A 17,289-nucleotide genomic window follows, 5' to 3' on the forward strand; every position below is an offset into this window, starting at 1 on the left:
ACCAAGTTGATCTCTCGTATATTTGTGGCGTGTGTGAGTCCTTATTGAATGAGACACCATTAAAGTGAGAATATCACTAAAACACAAAAAAAAACACATATTTGAATTCATTGAAAACTATATTTTTTTTGCCTCTTAGTATATTCAAATCTGTGTTTATCTGCTTTTTTTTTTTTTAATTGACATCCTGACTTTGTTAAAGTGATCATTAGAGAATGATAAAACTCATCCACTAAAAAAGATGAAATATTTCCCTCAAGCTACATAGAACTTTTCATTCCATTCCTTGAACTAGAAAAGCCAGACAAAATTTTCATTCAAGCAAAATTTTACTCCAAGGAGGAACATCTTTTCCTCGACCAAATAAATGCTTCGCCATCAAGGCACAGATGACAAAGAATGCTGAACCCAAACAAATTCCTCTTTGTAACTCACATTTGCCTCGCAAGAGCTTTCACACGTGTATACGACCATTGTCGCCCAATCAAGAGAATCCACATCATTACTTACACCAAAGTAAAAAAGCAACTGAGGTAATATCTGAAACCAACAAACCAAAACATCAACCAAAGGCTCTAACAAATTTAAATTTCAGATTCAAGAAAAAACAATAAACCATAGAATGTGAGATGGGAAAATATGACCAAATCATAGAATGTGAGCCAGGAATATATGACTAAAAAAAGTTATTTTTTATTTCTCTCTTCTTTTTTTCTTTTTTTCAGGAGATATTGAGTTTCGATCTGAACAAAGATAGCTTATTAGGGTAAATGAAACTGCACCTGAAATTCAAAACACCTAGGACCGCCACAGTAGCTGCATTTAGGGATATCAGCCTTAGATAGTTGGCCACTTGATGTAGGCCATAGAGCTTTCGCACCAGCGCTCCTACAATACCTGTTATTTTAAAGGGAAAAATAAAAAAATAATCCAACTATGAAAATAAAATGCTATATGTTTACACAAACCAGCAGCAGGTCATAACTAACATCGTTACTGATATTAGTTCATACATACGATAATAAGGAACTCTATAAAAACACATTCACAATTCTAGAAGGTGATTCAGCCAACATCCAGAAATGGAAAGTCCAGTTTCCAACCTCAAAGATTTGAATATGCATTCTTCACCATTGCATACTTAACTATTAATCAAGTAAAAATAAATAGGACGGTCTTCTCAGATAAATCGAATAAGGAGCATGTACATAGGCATCAATTCTGTAAATTGCATCAAAATCTCTAAGTATCTTCAATTGCATCGTCTTGATTAGTGACTGGAAAACAAGAAGATCCAATGGACTGTATGCTACCAAGGAAACATGGTTTATCACATTGCCAGCTTCCATATACAGACACCCATACCCATGCAAAAGCACACATATAATATGTTGTTGCTCACATTGCTAACTTTGACAATTACACTTTTAGAAAGTTTTATTTGCATTTGTTCCACTTAACTGTGCCGCATTTCCCATACATAATTATCATGTGCAGATGGATCCACACTCCACATTTTTATGTGATACACATCTACGAATTTGTTATTTTCAAGTCGAGAAGTATCTAATCACCTTAATACTTGTTCAGGGGCTTTGGCTAAATGCTCTTGAAAAGTGGCCCAACTCCTTCGATCACTGTCTCCCTGTTTATCAATGACAAACACATAAGAGATTCATGAAAGCACTCACAACTTCAAATCATATTAGCAAAACAGTTAGTACCTCAAAACTGTCCAACAACGATTTCATTGTATCATCAACTCCTGTCTTAGAAACCAATGCATTGGTTTGTCCATTCACTTCAGACATTTCTGTATCGTATTCACTTTCATCCTCGTTTATCATCTCATATTCTGGCCACAGGCTATTGCTTGCAACTGTATGCAAATGAAATTTTAGTCAGAAATCAAATTTGTTGAACCACAATGACGATACATTTCATTGAGCTCAAGCAAGCCAACTAAATACTGACTGGGGCATGGATATACAGGCACATAGAAATCTTGGGCATAAAAATTTGCTAGCTCAAGTCTGACTCACAAGTGAACTCGTTTTCTCCACCATTAAACTCGGGCTTGTCAGTGAACTGTGTCATCTTACTCAACAAAGCAATGTTTCAGGTATTCCATAAACTCTTTATGATGACATGACATATTAACTGCTATCCGTGTAAGGTACTTTTATATATTACATATATGACTAAGTATTTCAGCCAAGTACTCCTGGTGCACTATCAGTTTACTAGCATCTATGTCTTTCACCTGAAGTGGTTCCAGCATCTGCAAGGTTAGAATCAGATGATGGAGAAGAAAGGTTGAGCTGTTGACATTCAACTTTATGACCTGATCGCCAGTGGGTGACCTGCAAAACCAGAAAAGAAAAACGAGGGGTTTTTAACTGCTGTCACCATGGTTAGAAGTTATCAACAAAATGAATTTTCAAAACCAATCACCTGGTGTTTCTGTTGGCAATAATGAGCTCTCCTACAGCTACTGCAGACTTTATCTCCTTTCCAGGTACCACACCAATTACAGAGAGAAACTAAAATAAACAAGAAAATAAAAACAATCAGGAGTTTGTGGTCAATGAAAAGACATGCTCAGATACTCAATTAATTCAATTAAAAGACAAAAAGTATAAAGCCTTAGGTGTTTCTGACACATACAGAACTAACCGTAAATTGGAGGATCCATTCTAGACATGATAAAAGTTTTGTAAAGAGGGAAAATTGCATATTGTTAAAAAGAATAGCTAACACCATGTAATGGCAAAATTCAGGGCACCTGTAGATGGTTGATCAGAAAAAGGCTGCCTTTGTGGGAAAGAAGAACCAAAATGAACAACTTAGAAAGGAGGTAATTATATTACAAAGAAGAAAATCTATCCTGGTGAGCCAAAATAAGCGTGCATTGATTGTATTTCTAATGTTAGCCACCGAAAAAAAATCTCTTGACACATCAATACTGTTTTGACATTAATTCTAATTCTGAACCTATAAAACATTTTTTTTTTAAATAGGAACCTATAAGATAGGTTGACAAGCATATAAAGTGCGTAGTAGTCAGAAAACCTCTCTGCAAAATCAACCACATCTTTTTGATACAATCAATGAAATTAATCTCCCTTTTTTATGCCTAGGATGAACCATATGTGAGATGGGTTCACATGAAATCTTCCAACTGTTATTTAATATTAAAAATTTTTGCCGCCTAAGCTCTGAAAGTCTTGTGTAAATATCACTGGTAACTAAATTTGAAAAAGATATATTATACTATGGCATACCATAGCCAAATAGTATATTTGGCCAACCCTAAGGGCTGAATAGGCAACTAAATTAAGTCTAGAAACTACCTCCAGGTCCAGAAGGTTTGTCAGTTCCATTGCATTTTGGGGGCTCACTTGAGTAATAAGGATTAGAGCGCGGTAACTGGCAACGGAAAACCTTCACACTTTAGCAACCACCACACAAGCATAAAATAAAATGTAAGCAATAGAGAAAAAATATATATGGAGAGAGTAAATGAGATTGATTCATACTAATGTTGCATAATGTAACAAACTGAACATTAAAACATTAAAAGAAGAGTCCAATTTCCAAACAATACCTTCGGGATGCCTTCTCAGGTGGGCGTTTCCATTGCTCATGTTGATCTCGACGAAGACAAGCCATTGATGGACACATGAACAAAAATAACGTACGATGAAATGTCGATTCCTTTTCAATAATTGGTGCATAAACCTGGCAATCCAAGCGATCCCGACAAAAGAATAAACATACTGCAACTTCTCATATTACTCGTCATAAAGGACATAATTAATCTAATTCCAGTTAATATTAAGATAAATACCTGAAGCACGAACTGTAAAGGTTCTCCACACATATCACAAAGGCAGGACCTTCCTGTAGGTAAATTAATTGGATCCAGCCAGGCCTGGGATGCAGAAATAATTCAACTTAAATTGACAAAATAATAATAATAATAATAATAAGTAGAAATAAATAATAAGAGCTGAGTAGCTACCGGTGGTCCTCCAGCTTTGCTGGGAAATAAATGGCGAAGAAGAGACCAGCGATTTTTTGGCTTCTCTAGAAAACCTAGCGTCACCGGTTTTTGTTCTTCCTCGTCTTCGCCGTCGTCTTCATCGTCATCCTCGTATTCATAGGCCACCATTTCTCGTTCTTCTTCATCGTCATCATCTAGAGGGGTAATTTGCAGCCCCTGCAATTTCTCTATCGAATCTCCGTTGGCACCACTTTCCATTTTCTTCGGCTTGATAGGTGAGTTGTATGATCAAAGATAAATATCTTTATAATCGTTGATTGATAATTCAAGTTTAAACTGATTTTGCTCTGCTCTCTTACTGCTGGTCGTGATAAACGTTAGGGTTTAGCAATACCCTACAACCAGACAGAATTGCGTGGGATATATATACCCCCAATCAGCTAAAATGCTTTCGCCTTTAATATTACACATATATGCTTAAAAAAAAATCTGCGAAAATATGAAAATACTCTATTAAATCCTCACAGAACAGATATTTTGAAGTTCAACAAAAACACTTATCCCACACATTCTCGACTTATTCAAAAACTGATTCAACTCTACTTAATTCATTCAAAAAACTTACTTCAGCTCTTACTCGATTTATTTAAAATTTTACTTAACCCTTATTTCATTTTTTTTAAAAAAAAAAAAAACTCGATTTTTACTAAATTTATTTAAAAAATTTACTCAATGATACACATGACTTACTCAACATTATACTCAATTTATTCTTAAATTTTTTTTTAGGTATTTTTAACTTTTCCCTCCTTAAAGTATATATTTATATAATTGAATATAAATTTAATATTCTGAGGTAAATGGATTATATTTAAATAAAAAAACCCCTCTAACAAGAAAGACACAGTGCGTTTCCTTTTCTGTTTTTTTTTTTTCCTAACAGTGCGTTTATTTATTTGTTTGTTTATTTATTTTTATTTTCTTAATCTTTAGAGTTTATAGCTTTTTGCTGTTTGAAAACTCTTAAATTTTTTAACGAGCTTGAAACGGTGCACTTCAAAGAATAGCCGGAAGCGGGAAACGGGAAAGTCCAGGCCTCTTCTTTCTTCCATGATGGAGCTTTTCCCACCCGTGTCACTTCCTGAAGAAACCCCTATATTAAATGCACCAATTAATTTTTTTTTTATGCAACACTTCTCAAAAACCCACGCTAAGTTCAAAATTGCCCTGGTCTCCTTCCTTTTTTTTAAAAAAAATTAAGTTTTAAATTTTGTTCCCTTCGACCACACTTTCGTAATTTGGCTATAACATCAACTTTCTCAATCTCATTGCTTTAATGAAGAATAAATAAATTCACTTTCTTTTTTTGGGGTAAATTTTACAAACAATGAGAGGACTATACTCGCCATAAAAAAAAAAAAAGAGTAGCAATTAATTATACTTATTATTGTTATAGCTAGCATAAGTTTCTTCTTCTAGATTAAGAAGTTATGTTGCAACTTCTAGTTTTCAATCTCAATCTCTCTCTCTCTCTCTCCTAATATAAAAAAAATCATAATTGAAAATTCAAGCTTGTTAAATAGCACAAGAAATCATTGAAGAGAGAGAGAGAGAGAGAAAGAGAGAATTTATTTATTTTTCTTTTCTTTTGTTAAAAAATTCAAACTTCACAAAAGACAAATTAAAGAGAGAGAGTTTATTTAAAAAAAGAAGAACGTGAGAAGGGTTAGTTTTGGAATTAAATTGGATTTCAAAATTACTTTGCATTCGTTCATGTGTAATTATCATAAACATTCCCTGAAGTTTGGCGTATTCTTAGTTTGAGAGATTGTATTGACGTATTATCAACTGCTTCCCCTTACGTTAGTATACCATATAGTATAATTTGAGTTGGTGAAGGCAAGATGGTAATAGAACTCATTAATAATAAAAAATTCAAACAAACTTTAAATTATCACATTGGATTATGAGAATGCTTTGAATTTTGTTCATATCCACTAGGTAAAAAACTAAAGCATGCTTTTAGCCAACATATATTATCACTCAAGATGGTATTAGAACTCATTAATAATAAAAAAAATCAAACAAACTTAAATTATTACATTGGATTCTGAGAATGCTTTGAATTTTGTTCATATTCACTAGGTAAAAATCCGAATCATGCTTTTAGCCAACATGTATTATCACTCAAGAAAAAAAAGAAAGAATAATGGGCATCTCCTTGCTCAGTTCAAGCCAAAGCTACCAAGAACAACACTCTATTAATTTTCTCTATTTCTGCTATGCTTTAATAGAGAAAGGGTGCCACAAGCAAGAAACAATGACGACGAACCCGAAGACGTCAACACCAAAGACAACTAAATCATGACTGCTAAGTGGAAGAAGGCTGACCAATGAGTTTCGCCGTCGACCCACAAACAACCTCAGTTCGTCTGAAAGTGGCTTATTACTGTGCATGTCAAATTTATTAGCTGAAACTAATCAATTTGGTAAAATTTGTGTAATGGGTGTCGATAAATTTTTGAGAATATCTCAATAATGCTTCTTTTTTTTTTCTTTTTTGGTCCATCTACCAGCGTCTTGTGAATGATTGAAAATGGGCATTGAAAATTTTGAATTTTTAAGCTACTACCATTGATTGTTGAACAAGGATGCATGCTAGTTTTCATGAAATTAATGATGGGATTGAATGTTAAAGATAACTTGAAGTGTGTATTAATCTGTTAAGGATACTGGATTTTATTTTTTATTTCCAATAATGGTATTTAAAGTGGATTGGGTTGATAAAATTCCATACGTTGTTGCATTCTTGCTTTCTAGAATGCTATCCTTTTACATTTTGTAGCACTTGAAAAATGTTACCAAATTTGCTCTTGTAACATAGGAAAAATGCTACATATTAAAGTCTTATAGCACTTAAAAATGCTACCAATTTGTCTATCACAGCATAGTAAAAATGCTGGGTTTTTTAATTGATTGTTGAAAGATTTATTAGAGATGGTTGATAAGGAGATGAAGTGATGTTGGCAGTGTTAGGTTGGTGGCTTAGAAGTGAAATGACAGCTAATTTTTCTCTTCAGTTTGAGTTGAAAGTGTATGCTGCTTATTTAGCTTGTTTATAGCGGGTTATATAGTCACGGGTACTGGCAATATACTTGTTAAAGGCAATGATAATAATGTCAGTAACAATTGCAGTTTAATTTAAAGAATTAACTTTGAAACATATCATTTCCAATTAAAATTGTTTGTTTTATTCATCCAAGTCATTTTGGAGAAACACAAGGGTGATTTGGTATTTTTAATATGACCACTTTGGCACCAAAACATACATGTTATTACTAACACACAATTCTTTTATTTGTGTGAAGAACTATTTTTTCCTCAAGTCAAGACTATTTTTGTGAATTCACCAAGGAATAAACGGTCAAATAAACAGATTACTAATATCAGGGGAGATGGTTGATAATACACCAATAAACCCAGAGAGGTTTCTGATAATTACCCATTCGTTCATTTAGTTTTAGTTTTGGGGTGCGCCAAGAAAGGGAAAATAGAGGTGTGCCATTAGCTGCACTCCTCTTCCATTAGAATTAGAGGTGGACAAATTGCTCAACCCGACCCGACCTAAAAAATTTCAGGTTCAGATCGGATCGGGTTATAAAGAAAACTCGATCGGGTTATGATCATATCGGATCGAACCCGATCCAATCCGAAAACCCGATCAGGTTGCTATAAAAGAAAAAAAAAACTAAACCTAAAGCACACAACCACATACACACAAATCACAATTCCCATTTTCACAATACACAGTTACTTACACAAACACTCACAACCCTCCTCAATCCTCAATTTCATTACACAATCCTCAATCTCACTACACAAAACACATACACAGTCACCCCTAACGGCGTTGGGCCAACGCCAGGCCGCCAACGAAGGCCACCACACAAGTCATAGCCTCACTCGCGTCTCCATGCTCGATTTGCTGCGCATCCGTGGATATACTGCTATGCGTTCATCGGTCGGCTGCTGCGCGTCCGTGACCACCGATCTGCTGCAAGGTCCTCCAATCTTTCAACCCGAGTTACCCGACCCAAGTTTCTCCTCTTTGAAACTTGAGTTTTCACTTTTGAAGCTTTTTTGAAGCTTTTTTTTTTGAAGCTTTGAATTGATGGTATATATGGTTAAATTAAACAATTAATATTTAATTGTTGTAATTGTGTGTTTTTAAATGTTAGAAACAAAATTAAGAAAATTAGCCAACCCGAAACCGATCCTATCCGAATTCAACCCGAATTTACGACCCGACACGAATATAAATCAGATTAGGTCGGGTCGGGTTGTAAGTTCGGGTAGTATTCGAATTAATTTTTGTCAAACTCGAACAACTCAAAATCCGATCGGGTTGATCCGAACCCGATTGTGCCCACCCCTAATTAGAATCACAGACTTCACAAATCGCTTAAGTGATTCCAGGCCAATCTGGCCAACTTAAGTCTGAATTACGCCCAAATCTTTTTCCATCGAAATCTCATTCAACTCTCTCCGGTTAAAGCACCCTCCTATCATGCCATCAATTATGTTTGTATACAATCATATTTCGGTTATAATTAAGGAGACTAAGACGGAGAAATAAAATTTCCTTCGCTCCATCTTTAACGATTTAAAGTTATGGATTAAATTATGTTCTTGGTTATATTATGCATAATTGTTTGAGTCAATTACTAGGGTTTATTTACATTCTATCCTGAATCCTCCACTGAAATTTAGTGGTGTAGAATGAAGATGTTTTTCTGATTCAGTGACTTGAAACTTGAAACACCCTATTGTTAACGTGGATCCCAGAAATTTTGCAACAGACAGGAGATACAAAATTTCATGCTAAGTTCGAAACAGCATTTGTATAACTTGCTTATATCATGATGCAATTGAGAAATTAGAAAAACCAGCATTTGTGCTCGGAATTCTCTTCTTTTTTTTTGGGGGGAGGAAATAATGTAGCAGCACTAGAAGCAATGATAAAACCAGCAGCTGCATCGGAGTAGAGTTTTATCAAAATTCATATTCATAAGCACACAAACATAAAGGCGAGATGTATAGGATCATCATCACTTTCTTGATAAGATGATATACTTCTTCCCATTTCACACAAAACAGGGCAAAAAGAATATAATGCACTAAGCCTGCGGGCAGAAATCGAGTTACACAAATATGAAACTTCATCTGGCTAACACGAGCCCTTTTTTCTAGCGGATTGAAAATGAGAATCACAACCGTCGGCAAATCCAAATCCGATTCTTTGTTCATTCGCAATCATGTCCGTTAACAATCCTTGAAGATGCTCCAAAGTGTATCCCTCCTACAAAAACAAACTCTAAATTAATCGTGCAATTCGTGCGTTTATTTGTATAGAAACTCGCATAACAAGTAGTAGGCTCAGGTCGTTTAATGTACAACCTGTGGGCTTACACTTTCCATCATCAAAGCCATTTCTTGCATGAAATCACAAAACTCCTGCTTCCACAATTGCACAGCATAACCACGATTCAGTAGATATCCATCAAAAGAAGAAAAACCATGTACATAATGAATACACAAAATTAGCAGAAACTCACTTCGTCATCATCATCAGCGAGGAGGCTAAGCAATCCAGCATCATAAACTGTTCTCTTTGCAGCATCTGATAAAACTGAAAAGACATGCAGGCGACATGCAAGTTAATTTTAGCTTAGCCAAGCCATGCCAAATCAGTATATATATATTCTAACTGAAAAATCTAGTAAAGCAAATGCATGCAAAGAAACATATACCTGAATAAGCCTCTTGAATTTGCTGGAATCGCCGGTTGGCTTCTCCAGCTGCTGTGGGATCTTTCATCCATCTGTCTGGATGCCATTTCTACAAAAATTATTTGGAAATTAATTACAAAATGGAGGTAAAATTTACACAATTCCTTATTAATCTAAATAAAACGCAAGAGCATTAATAATAACAATAATGATCAATATATGTATTACCAGAGCGAGCTTCCTGTAAGCATCCCGAATTTCAGATGCAGAGGCCTGTTTATGTAATCCGAGCACGGAGTAGTAACAGGCCCCGGTATCGGACATCTTTAATGATAGTTTCAAGAGCGCGATTGAGGGTTTTTTTTTTTTTTTTTTTTTTTTAAGGTTAACCGAACTGAATTGCGGTTGTGATTTTAATAATATATTTATAATAATGTGCAGCTGCTTGCAAACATGAATTTTTGCAAAAGACAAGTATTGATTGGGTACCCGTATTTTACCAAAAGGCCAGTGCGAGAAGGTTCCAGAGGCTTCTTTTTAACTAACTGTAGCAGATATTTGCATTCTAGTCCACAAATTCTGAGTGCCTTTGCTTTCACCCTTCGAGTTCGATGCAACTCTATTAAAATGTGGTGGGCCGTCCTCGTAGTTTGCTTGTGGCCTACATTTATTTAAAGTCGGGGTCCTAATTGGAACCACAGTCCACGGCGCACATGCTATATCCTAATTATGTTTTTAATATAATACTGATTTTGTATGTTTTTTTTTTTTTCCCTAAATTTGATTTTAAAAAATTGGGTAATGACTGACTTTGGTTGGCAGGGCGGTGCATACTTTTGAACGATTCGGCGTTATCGATCCAATTCACAGGGTTAGCTTTTTTGAAGAGCAACGAAAATTATTCACGGACTTGGTTGAGTGACGACTATCAGAAAGTAACATACTCCTACCAGGACGCTTATCACAATAAATTTCAAATGAAGAATTGATTTGCTGATAAAGAAAATTTCAGTTTATGAGCTCCTTACTCCAAAGTTAAAGATTTCAGAAGAATTTACTTCTCTAGCTATCTAAACTTGAATCAACCAGTGAACTCTGGTATTTTTTTTGTTACCTAATTGATTGAAACCGGTAGCAAAGATTCTGATTCCACTGTTTAATTAGCTGTTGTACTGAAAGAAGACTTTTTCAAATACATAGGAGCATAGGGACCGTGGGTAAATAATTCTTCAAGAAGTACAAAAGCTGTCGGAGGAAGAGAAGAACAAAAATAAAATCTCCACTCAAAGCCACTGGCTAATGCAGAAAGTCGTTGTAATACAAACAAGTATAAGGCCCATTTTTATGTTTTCATTCAGTTAAAAATAGTGGAATATGAACAAAAACTGCCACCAAAACCAAGCAGTCAGGATACATATGCTGAACGCAGCTCACTATTAGACACGAGCAACTGGACTTATTGCTGCATTTTACTATACCATAAAAATTGCAATATAAAAAAAAAATAAAAAATCAAGACCTCCCTTCTCTCTCTAAAGAACTCAAGAAAATGAAAGAAGAGAAAAATAAATCACCCCTCAGAATGTGGCCGTGGCTAAAAACATATCTACATTTGATTTCAAGTTTTTCGTTTCCCAATTGCACCTGTAGGCTTAGGCTGTCTCCCATTTCGGTGTAGAGGTGCACCAACCCCATTTGTTAGTTTCCTTGATGGAGAAGCGCCTAGCTTAGGATTTGGGCTCCTGCAACAAAGTGAAAAATCGTTAGCGAAACAGTTCATATTGACTGGGAAGAATGTATTAAATAAAAGTAGAATATACCAACATAAAACCATAGACAATACCTTATTCCTGGATTCTTTGCTGATTTTAAACTTTGCTTTCTAGTCTTTGTCTCAATACCATTTGATATGCTAGTAAATTTGGACTGATTGAATTGCCAGAGCAAATCAGGTTCTGATGAATCACTAGTAGCAGCATCAAGATCATCCAGATCATCTGAAGTAGCAACATTGAACCGGTTGTTTCCCATGAGCATATTATAAGATTGTTCCGGATAAATTTTAGAGGAATCTTGGAGATATTTCTGGTAAAAGACATCGGGCGAATGCCCATTGTCTGTTTCCCAACATCCCAGTGAATTTTCAACTCTATTTACAACATCTTGCTTATTCACCATGACCTTATCCACCCATTCACCTGATCCCGTTTCTTTCTCATCATCCCCATAGTGTTGGCCAGGACTAATAACTGGAGGCCAGGGAGGTGAATTTGCCAATAGCTCATCAAGATCAAAGCTTTGCTTCTTTTGCCTCAATGCAGAGTTGGTTTGAACCTGCGTAATCAAATTCGACTCTTAGAGACTAAACATTGCAAATGCTTAGAAGGTGATCGAGTGCTACCGATATATATGACCACTCTAAATGAAACTAGGCGAAATAATTGGTTTTGTTCCACAACAAGTATTCAAATAGTCATTCACTCCTTAATTTTCTGTACTTCATATGATTTTCATCATTAAAACGCACGCTTAAAGAAATTGAATATTTTCATCAAGTCAGGATGCAAATATGTAATTACCTCTATGTTCCCTACATCACCTACAGGTTGCCGATAGCTATTTTGATCACCCAACATTTCTCCAACCCCTTGGTTAGAATTAAAAGGTGATAGTTCACTAGGTTTTGTTCTATATCTTTCAGAGCTGCCAGACATGGAATATTGGTTGTGCTCTGATTCTCCCTCTTTCCTTGCTAATGCAGCCTTAAGGCTGGCAATCTGAAAGTTATTCGAATTGCTTTAATACAATGAAACAGAAATTGCAAAATTCTATTGATATAACCGTCACTGAGAGAGTAAGAACCTGTTCTTTCAACTCTTTAACATCCGAACTATCTTTATTCACTCGAGCAGCACCAAGCTCAACAGTGGCAACTCGTTCTGCAAATTTAAGTGTACTTATTGTTTCACCAACAGCATCAGGTTCAGGGCTTATATGAACAAACATTAGTGTCTTCGCTTGCCCTCCTGAAATGTTTTAGCCCAAAAGTAAACTTCCAATGCTAGGAAAGATTTTTAACATTGGACAAAGGTTGAGAATTTATTTTCTTTCAATGTGAGATGTGAAAATTACCAAGTGAGTCTTGAAGCAATTGTGTGAGTTTGCTGTTTCTGTATGGGACATGTGGGTTCTTCTGTGCAAGAGAGGCGATAACATCTCCTAAAGCTGAGAGTGATCTGTTTATGTGTTGTGCCTCTTTTAGCCTATCTCCAGTAACCTCAGACTTATTTACTCTTTCACTTCCAGCCAGATCAACCAAATGCATGCATCCACGATACATGGTTCCAGATGTCAAGTCTTTCCCTTGAACATGCACAGTCAAGCAACTGCAAATAGATTTAAAAGAAAAGAAAAAAAAAAGTAAGCCTCAGCAAGAGAAAATGCAACAAAATCATGCATAGGGAAGCAAAAATAATTATTACCTATGTGAACGACTACTACGATCATTCAGGGCAGTTGCGCCCACTGCACGGTTCTTTTGTCCAAGGTTCATTAGATTAATAACATCGGCTGTTGATGAAACAGGAATTAGGCTTGCATCTGGTACATTTAGTCCTGTTTGAGAACTGTTACGAATTTCTAATGTGGCAACGGATTAAGGACAAACCCAGAAAGATGAAATAGAAGGACATCAATCTTATGTAAAATAGAGAAATAACTCATTTCATTCTCATATTTAAACAAAAATGAAAATTTAAATCATAAAAATGTTGTCCAATATCAATCCAAATATGTATGCAAAATTTTGGAAATTTGATTAATCTGTCAAAACCTATTGCCAGACTAGTGTGACTGATAATAATGCAAATTTCACAACCTTACTTGGAATGCAGACTCAAATAATTGGTAAAGGATATCTTCTGTTGCTTCCATCAGTAACAAGCAGATCCCTTACTTGCTCATTATAAATCTCCAACATCTGAACAGCAACATCATAGCGGAAAATATCTTTCCTTTGCTCTGCTATAAGAAACAAATCACTTAGTGCCCTGTAGTTAACACCTTGACTTTTCTCTGTAAGCTCCCTGGGTCCGGTCTGAGAATACAAACAAAAGCAAATGAAGTTTCTACAACTAATCTAATAAGCATTTGAAAATACTTGCTATCATATTTTTGGATATTGTTTGAGGTATAACTTACCATAGTGTACGTTTTTCCTGACCCTGTTTGGCCATATGCAAAAATACAGACATTGTATCCGTCCAGAACAGATCGAATCAGTGGCTGCATATCAGAGAAAACCTCCGCTGCGATACAATTATTATATACAGCAATCTATAAGTAAGGTTAAGAATATAGTAATTTAGGAAGGGAACTTTTGAGACAAGAACAACCCTAGATGTACTAACCCTGTGTTGCAGATGGCCCATAGACTTTGTTGAAGCTGAAAGACTTCCATCCTTTACCATGCTTGGATGGAGTGTTGATAGTGATATTTCCCTCTTCTATATGATCAACGGTGCTTAAATAGTTTGACTGTCCAGATAAGAATGGTCTCACACGACAGTAAACACGGATACTTCCTGTAAAACGAAAGTAAATCCATTGAAGTTCAATAAAATACAAAACAAAAAACAAGCATGAAAATAATGATTTAGGCAACCGGTGACCTACCTTTGAGGTCTTGCACCTGATTGTACAGTTTGCGGTTTTCTTCAAGAACTCTATGATAACCAGAAGCAGCATGAGCGAGACCATGAATATGAATGCCTACAAAGAAAGTTATAAATGAAAGTAGCTCCTCTTAGCCCTCCCTCCATAAACAACCACACAACAGAAAAGAGAAAAATAATATAAGTCCTACCAAGATTACTGAACTCCTCATGAAATTTCATTTGCATAAACTGAATTCCAGCTTTTGTAGTATGCAAAGTATGCTTTAGTTCCTGAAACAATATAATATAACCTTAAGCATTTTGCTTGCTTACAAGATATAATACGAAAAAGAAGAATAGAGATACAGATAAACTTTATCCCACCTGAATATCTTCGTGTTGCTGATCAAAAATCATTTTCTGTTTCAGGGACTGACTCTTTAATTCCTCATCCGAAATGTTGTTTTTTTGAAAGCACTCCTCCCTCTTTGACCCTTTAACATTTTTGTCTTCACCCTGAATCATTATTGCAGTTGGCTAAAAGGAATCAGAAATTTTTGAGTTCCATGTTTATTTTAAATGTATCATGCTCAATACACCAAAACTAAATCACTTATTTCATTGGTTTAAAAGTCTGTTAATCTATAGTACCTGGTTATCAGAAATTAAAAAAAAAAATCACCTTTTTATCAACAATAGCAGACTTCAATAGAGACTTGTTGACATGATAAGGAGCCGTTTTCATCTTCAAATTACAGAGCAAATGCGAGAGAAATTATTTAGTAACATTGTTTATTAATAAGACAACTTTATATAAAGAGACATTTGGATGATATCAAGAATAACATACTTGTTCATATTGGCTAGCAATGCGATGCTCAAACTCTTCCACAAGCTTACTTAGCACAGATTCCACCACCTATTGCAAGCAGAAAATGATATGAAAAATAAGTATCAGCTAGTCAGCTACAACAGTAACAAAAAGCATTGAAGCATAATAGCAGTTGTAGTACTTCAAGGAGTAGTGGTGGTATAGCAGCACATTAACACATAATAAACCCTTACTGTTGGAATTTCCTCAGGCTTCTTATCTAAAAGGACAGCACGAACGAGCATACTAAAGGAACCAGAGCTAGACTGCAAAAAATGAAAGTGGGAAAAAAAAATTATAAATTGTTACTTTTGCAAACCATTAGACAGAATAGTATTTATACAAAATCAATCCAATTGAGCTTACCAACCATTTTATTAGAGTCAAGATCAGAGTGAGAATTCAAAGATTTCTCATTGATTGATGAGGTCCTTGACAAGGAATTCATGAATGGCTCAGAATTTTTCCTGATAAAAGACTTTGTCCCCAAACTAGTAGATTTTATAGTTCCACCAAATTTCCATACTCCATTTCCACCTGTCTGTTTCCACTCGCCGTAGGATTTAAGTGCGAGAACGCAATTCACCACCCTTGCAGACTTCCCTCCCTGAAAATTAAGCAAATGATATTGTGAATAAGAAATACCTTTTAATTCATAACTCATACTTGAATTCTGAAAGTACATATACAATCGATGTCTTGATAAGAATTTTAAACACAAAACATACTTGTTCAAGATCAGATGCCTCAAAAGTAGGAAGCCCCATCTCTTGTACAGCCACGAGAAAGTTCCTCACATTTTCAAAGTATTGATACGCCGATAATGCCGCCCCATCAGGGACAAGAACAGTATCAGGACTTTCCACTACCTAAAAAGAGTAATCCAATGTGAGAATTTATTCATCGAAGAATCAATCAATTAACATTGAGCCAAGGTATAAATCAAGAAGATGTTGACCTTGGGCACAGCTCCAGGCTGAACCTTATTTATGACGTTGCAAAGTATAATCCCACTCCTCAATCCAAGCCTAAATTCCTCCTCCGAAGGCTCAGCCGGCAAGTCTCTAGCCGCAACAACTCCTACCATTTTCCTTAGCCACCCAGCCGCTTCATACCTTCTTGATGCTGTGAAACAAAATATCCATATTTTTAAAGTCCATCAATAATTGTTCCAACAAAGATCTGCATACTCCACACGTACGGCAAAATTGAAGATAGGTACCACATTGTTTCCATGCGCACATATATGTACGTGTACCAAATTTGACTTACCACCTTAGATATTAAACAGAAAAATAATAATATGATTTACAATTCTCTATGTGTCTTTTGAGGAAAACAAAAAACAAAAAATAATCAGAAACATCTATGTATGTGTAAGTTTAGCGAGACAAAAATTAAAAACAAAAAAAATAAAATAAAAAAGAAGTACCGGCTTCCTCAGCTTTTCTGGACTCCAAATCAAGATCTCTCGGTCTATTGCCGTGCTGTTGCAGCACATCCTCCACCACTGACGCAACCGAAAAAGACAGCCTTCCCTCTCCGGCCATTTGACGAACAATCTTTAAACTTTTCAGCAACGCAATTCCACCATCAAATGCGAAATGCGCGATCGGAGAAGAGGGACCGGTAAAGCAAAAGAGATAGAGAGAGAGAGAGAGAGAGAGAGAGAGAGCTTTGATAGATTTTTGCTCCTTCGGTGGATGGATGTTGTTAATATCACTCACTACTACTCAATACTCATCATCACATTCTTCATGACCTTTTGCTTTTCTCTCTCTCTCCTTTCCAAAGTAGAAAGCTAAACTCTGCTTTATACTCTTTTAACTATCTTGCATCTGTTTCCCCAAGCTCTCTCCGAGCCTATCTCCGAGCCTACTCGCATTGTAACTGAACGAACGCAGTATCTAATCTATTAACAGAGTTCAGGTGCCTTCACAGCGCGTGTGCTTCTGTTTAACCCATAAA

General features: G+C 35.6%; 3 protein-coding genes across 4 annotated transcripts; all 3 read right to left on the reverse strand.

Moving 5' to 3' along the window:
• Window positions 1-261: 261 nt before the first annotated feature.
• Window positions 262-4,737, reverse strand: LOC102618055 (uncharacterized). The gene is made up of 10 exons (XM_006479951.3): window positions 4,025-4,737; window positions 3,851-3,934; window positions 3,608-3,741; window positions 3,354-3,451; window positions 2,455-2,543; window positions 2,264-2,363; window positions 1,725-1,879; window positions 1,575-1,645; window positions 783-897; window positions 262-540 (listed from the first exon to the last, which is right to left on the reverse strand). Exons 1-10 carry the CDS (start codon window positions 4,262-4,264, stop codon window positions 379-381), a joined length of 1,248 nt encoding a protein of 415 aa, XP_006480014.2. The 5' UTR covers window positions 4,265-4,737; the 3' UTR covers window positions 262-378.
• Window positions 4,738-9,101: 4,364 nt separating this feature from the next.
• LOC102618339 (uncharacterized) lies at window positions 9,102-10,225 on the reverse strand. Of its 2 annotated transcripts, none has more exons than XM_025099056.2 (5): window positions 10,024-10,225; window positions 9,817-9,904; window positions 9,622-9,695; window positions 9,476-9,520; window positions 9,102-9,365 (listed from the first exon to the last, which is right to left on the reverse strand). In XM_025099056.2, exons 1-5 carry the CDS (start codon window positions 10,117-10,119, stop codon window positions 9,234-9,236), a joined length of 435 nt encoding a protein of 144 aa, XP_024954824.1. In that variant the 5' UTR covers window positions 10,120-10,225; the 3' UTR covers window positions 9,102-9,233. The 2 variants fall into 2 exon arrangements, with proteins under 2 accessions (XP_024954824.1, XP_015386193.1); XM_015530707.3 differs by having other exon boundaries at window positions 9,464-9,520; window positions 10,024-10,219.
• Window positions 10,226-11,043: 818 nt separating this feature from the next.
• Window positions 11,044-17,117, reverse strand: LOC102618812 (kinesin-like protein KIN-14I). Its single transcript, XM_052438209.1, has 19 exons — window positions 16,754-17,117; window positions 16,280-16,446; window positions 16,050-16,190; window positions 15,692-15,928; window positions 15,516-15,587; window positions 15,301-15,369; window positions 15,133-15,195; window positions 14,835-14,966; window positions 14,660-14,741; window positions 14,470-14,565; window positions 14,205-14,378; window positions 13,996-14,102; window positions 13,711-13,891; window positions 13,278-13,437; window positions 12,928-13,181; window positions 12,658-12,821; window positions 12,375-12,572; window positions 11,639-12,129; window positions 11,044-11,537 (listed from the first exon to the last, which is right to left on the reverse strand). The coding sequence occupies exons 1-19, from the start codon at window positions 16,869-16,871 to the stop codon at window positions 11,414-11,416; spliced, it is 3,030 nt and encodes a 1,009-aa protein (XP_052294169.1). The 5' UTR covers window positions 16,872-17,117; the 3' UTR covers window positions 11,044-11,413.
• Between the last annotated feature and the right edge of the window lie 172 nt (window positions 17,118-17,289).

This window comes from Citrus sinensis, chromosome 3 (genome assembly GCF_022201045.2).
Source record: "Citrus sinensis cultivar Valencia sweet orange chromosome 3, DVS_A1.0, whole genome shotgun sequence".
Taxonomy (NCBI): domain Eukaryota; kingdom Viridiplantae; phylum Streptophyta; class Magnoliopsida; order Sapindales; family Rutaceae; genus Citrus; species Citrus sinensis.

Bases quoted from the DNA above. Each gene is read 5' to 3' on its own strand.
- LOC102618055 (XM_006479951.3), bottom strand. From the start codon at position 4,264: ATGGAAAGTGGTGCCAACGGAGATTCGATAGAGAAATTGCAGGGGCTG. The intron at 3,935-4,024 runs GTAGCTACTCAG...TCTGCATCCCAG, and splicing joins GCAAAGCTGGAGGACCACCG to GCCTGGCTGGATCCAATTAA. The intron at 2,364-2,454 runs GTGATTGGTTTT...CTGGTTTTGCAG, and splicing joins ATTGCCAACAGAAACACCAG to GTCACCCACTGGCGATCAGG.
- LOC102618812 (XM_052438209.1), bottom strand. From the start codon at position 16,871: ATGGCCGGAGAGGGAAGGCTGTCTTTTTCGGTTGCGTCAGTGGTGGAG. The intron at 15,588-15,691 runs GTTGGTAAGCTC...CATTTTTTGCAG, and splicing joins ATCTTGACTCTAATAAAATG to TCTAGCTCTGGTTCCTTTAG. The intron at 12,822-12,927 runs GTAATTTTCACA...AAAACATTTCAG, and splicing joins ATTGCTTCAAGACTCACTTG to GAGGGCAAGCGAAGACACTA.
- LOC102618339 (XM_015530707.3), bottom strand. From the start codon at position 10,119: ATGTCCGATACCGGGGCCTGTTACTACTCCGTGCTCGGATTACATAAA. The intron at 9,521-9,621 runs GTGAGTTTCTGC...TTGTGGAAGCAG, and splicing joins TCGCTGATGATGATGACGAA to GAGTTTTGTGATTTCATGCA. The intron at 9,366-9,463 runs GTTGTACATTAA...TTGTTTTTGTAG, and splicing joins TGGAAAGTGTAAGCCCACAG to GAGGGATACACTTTGGAGCA.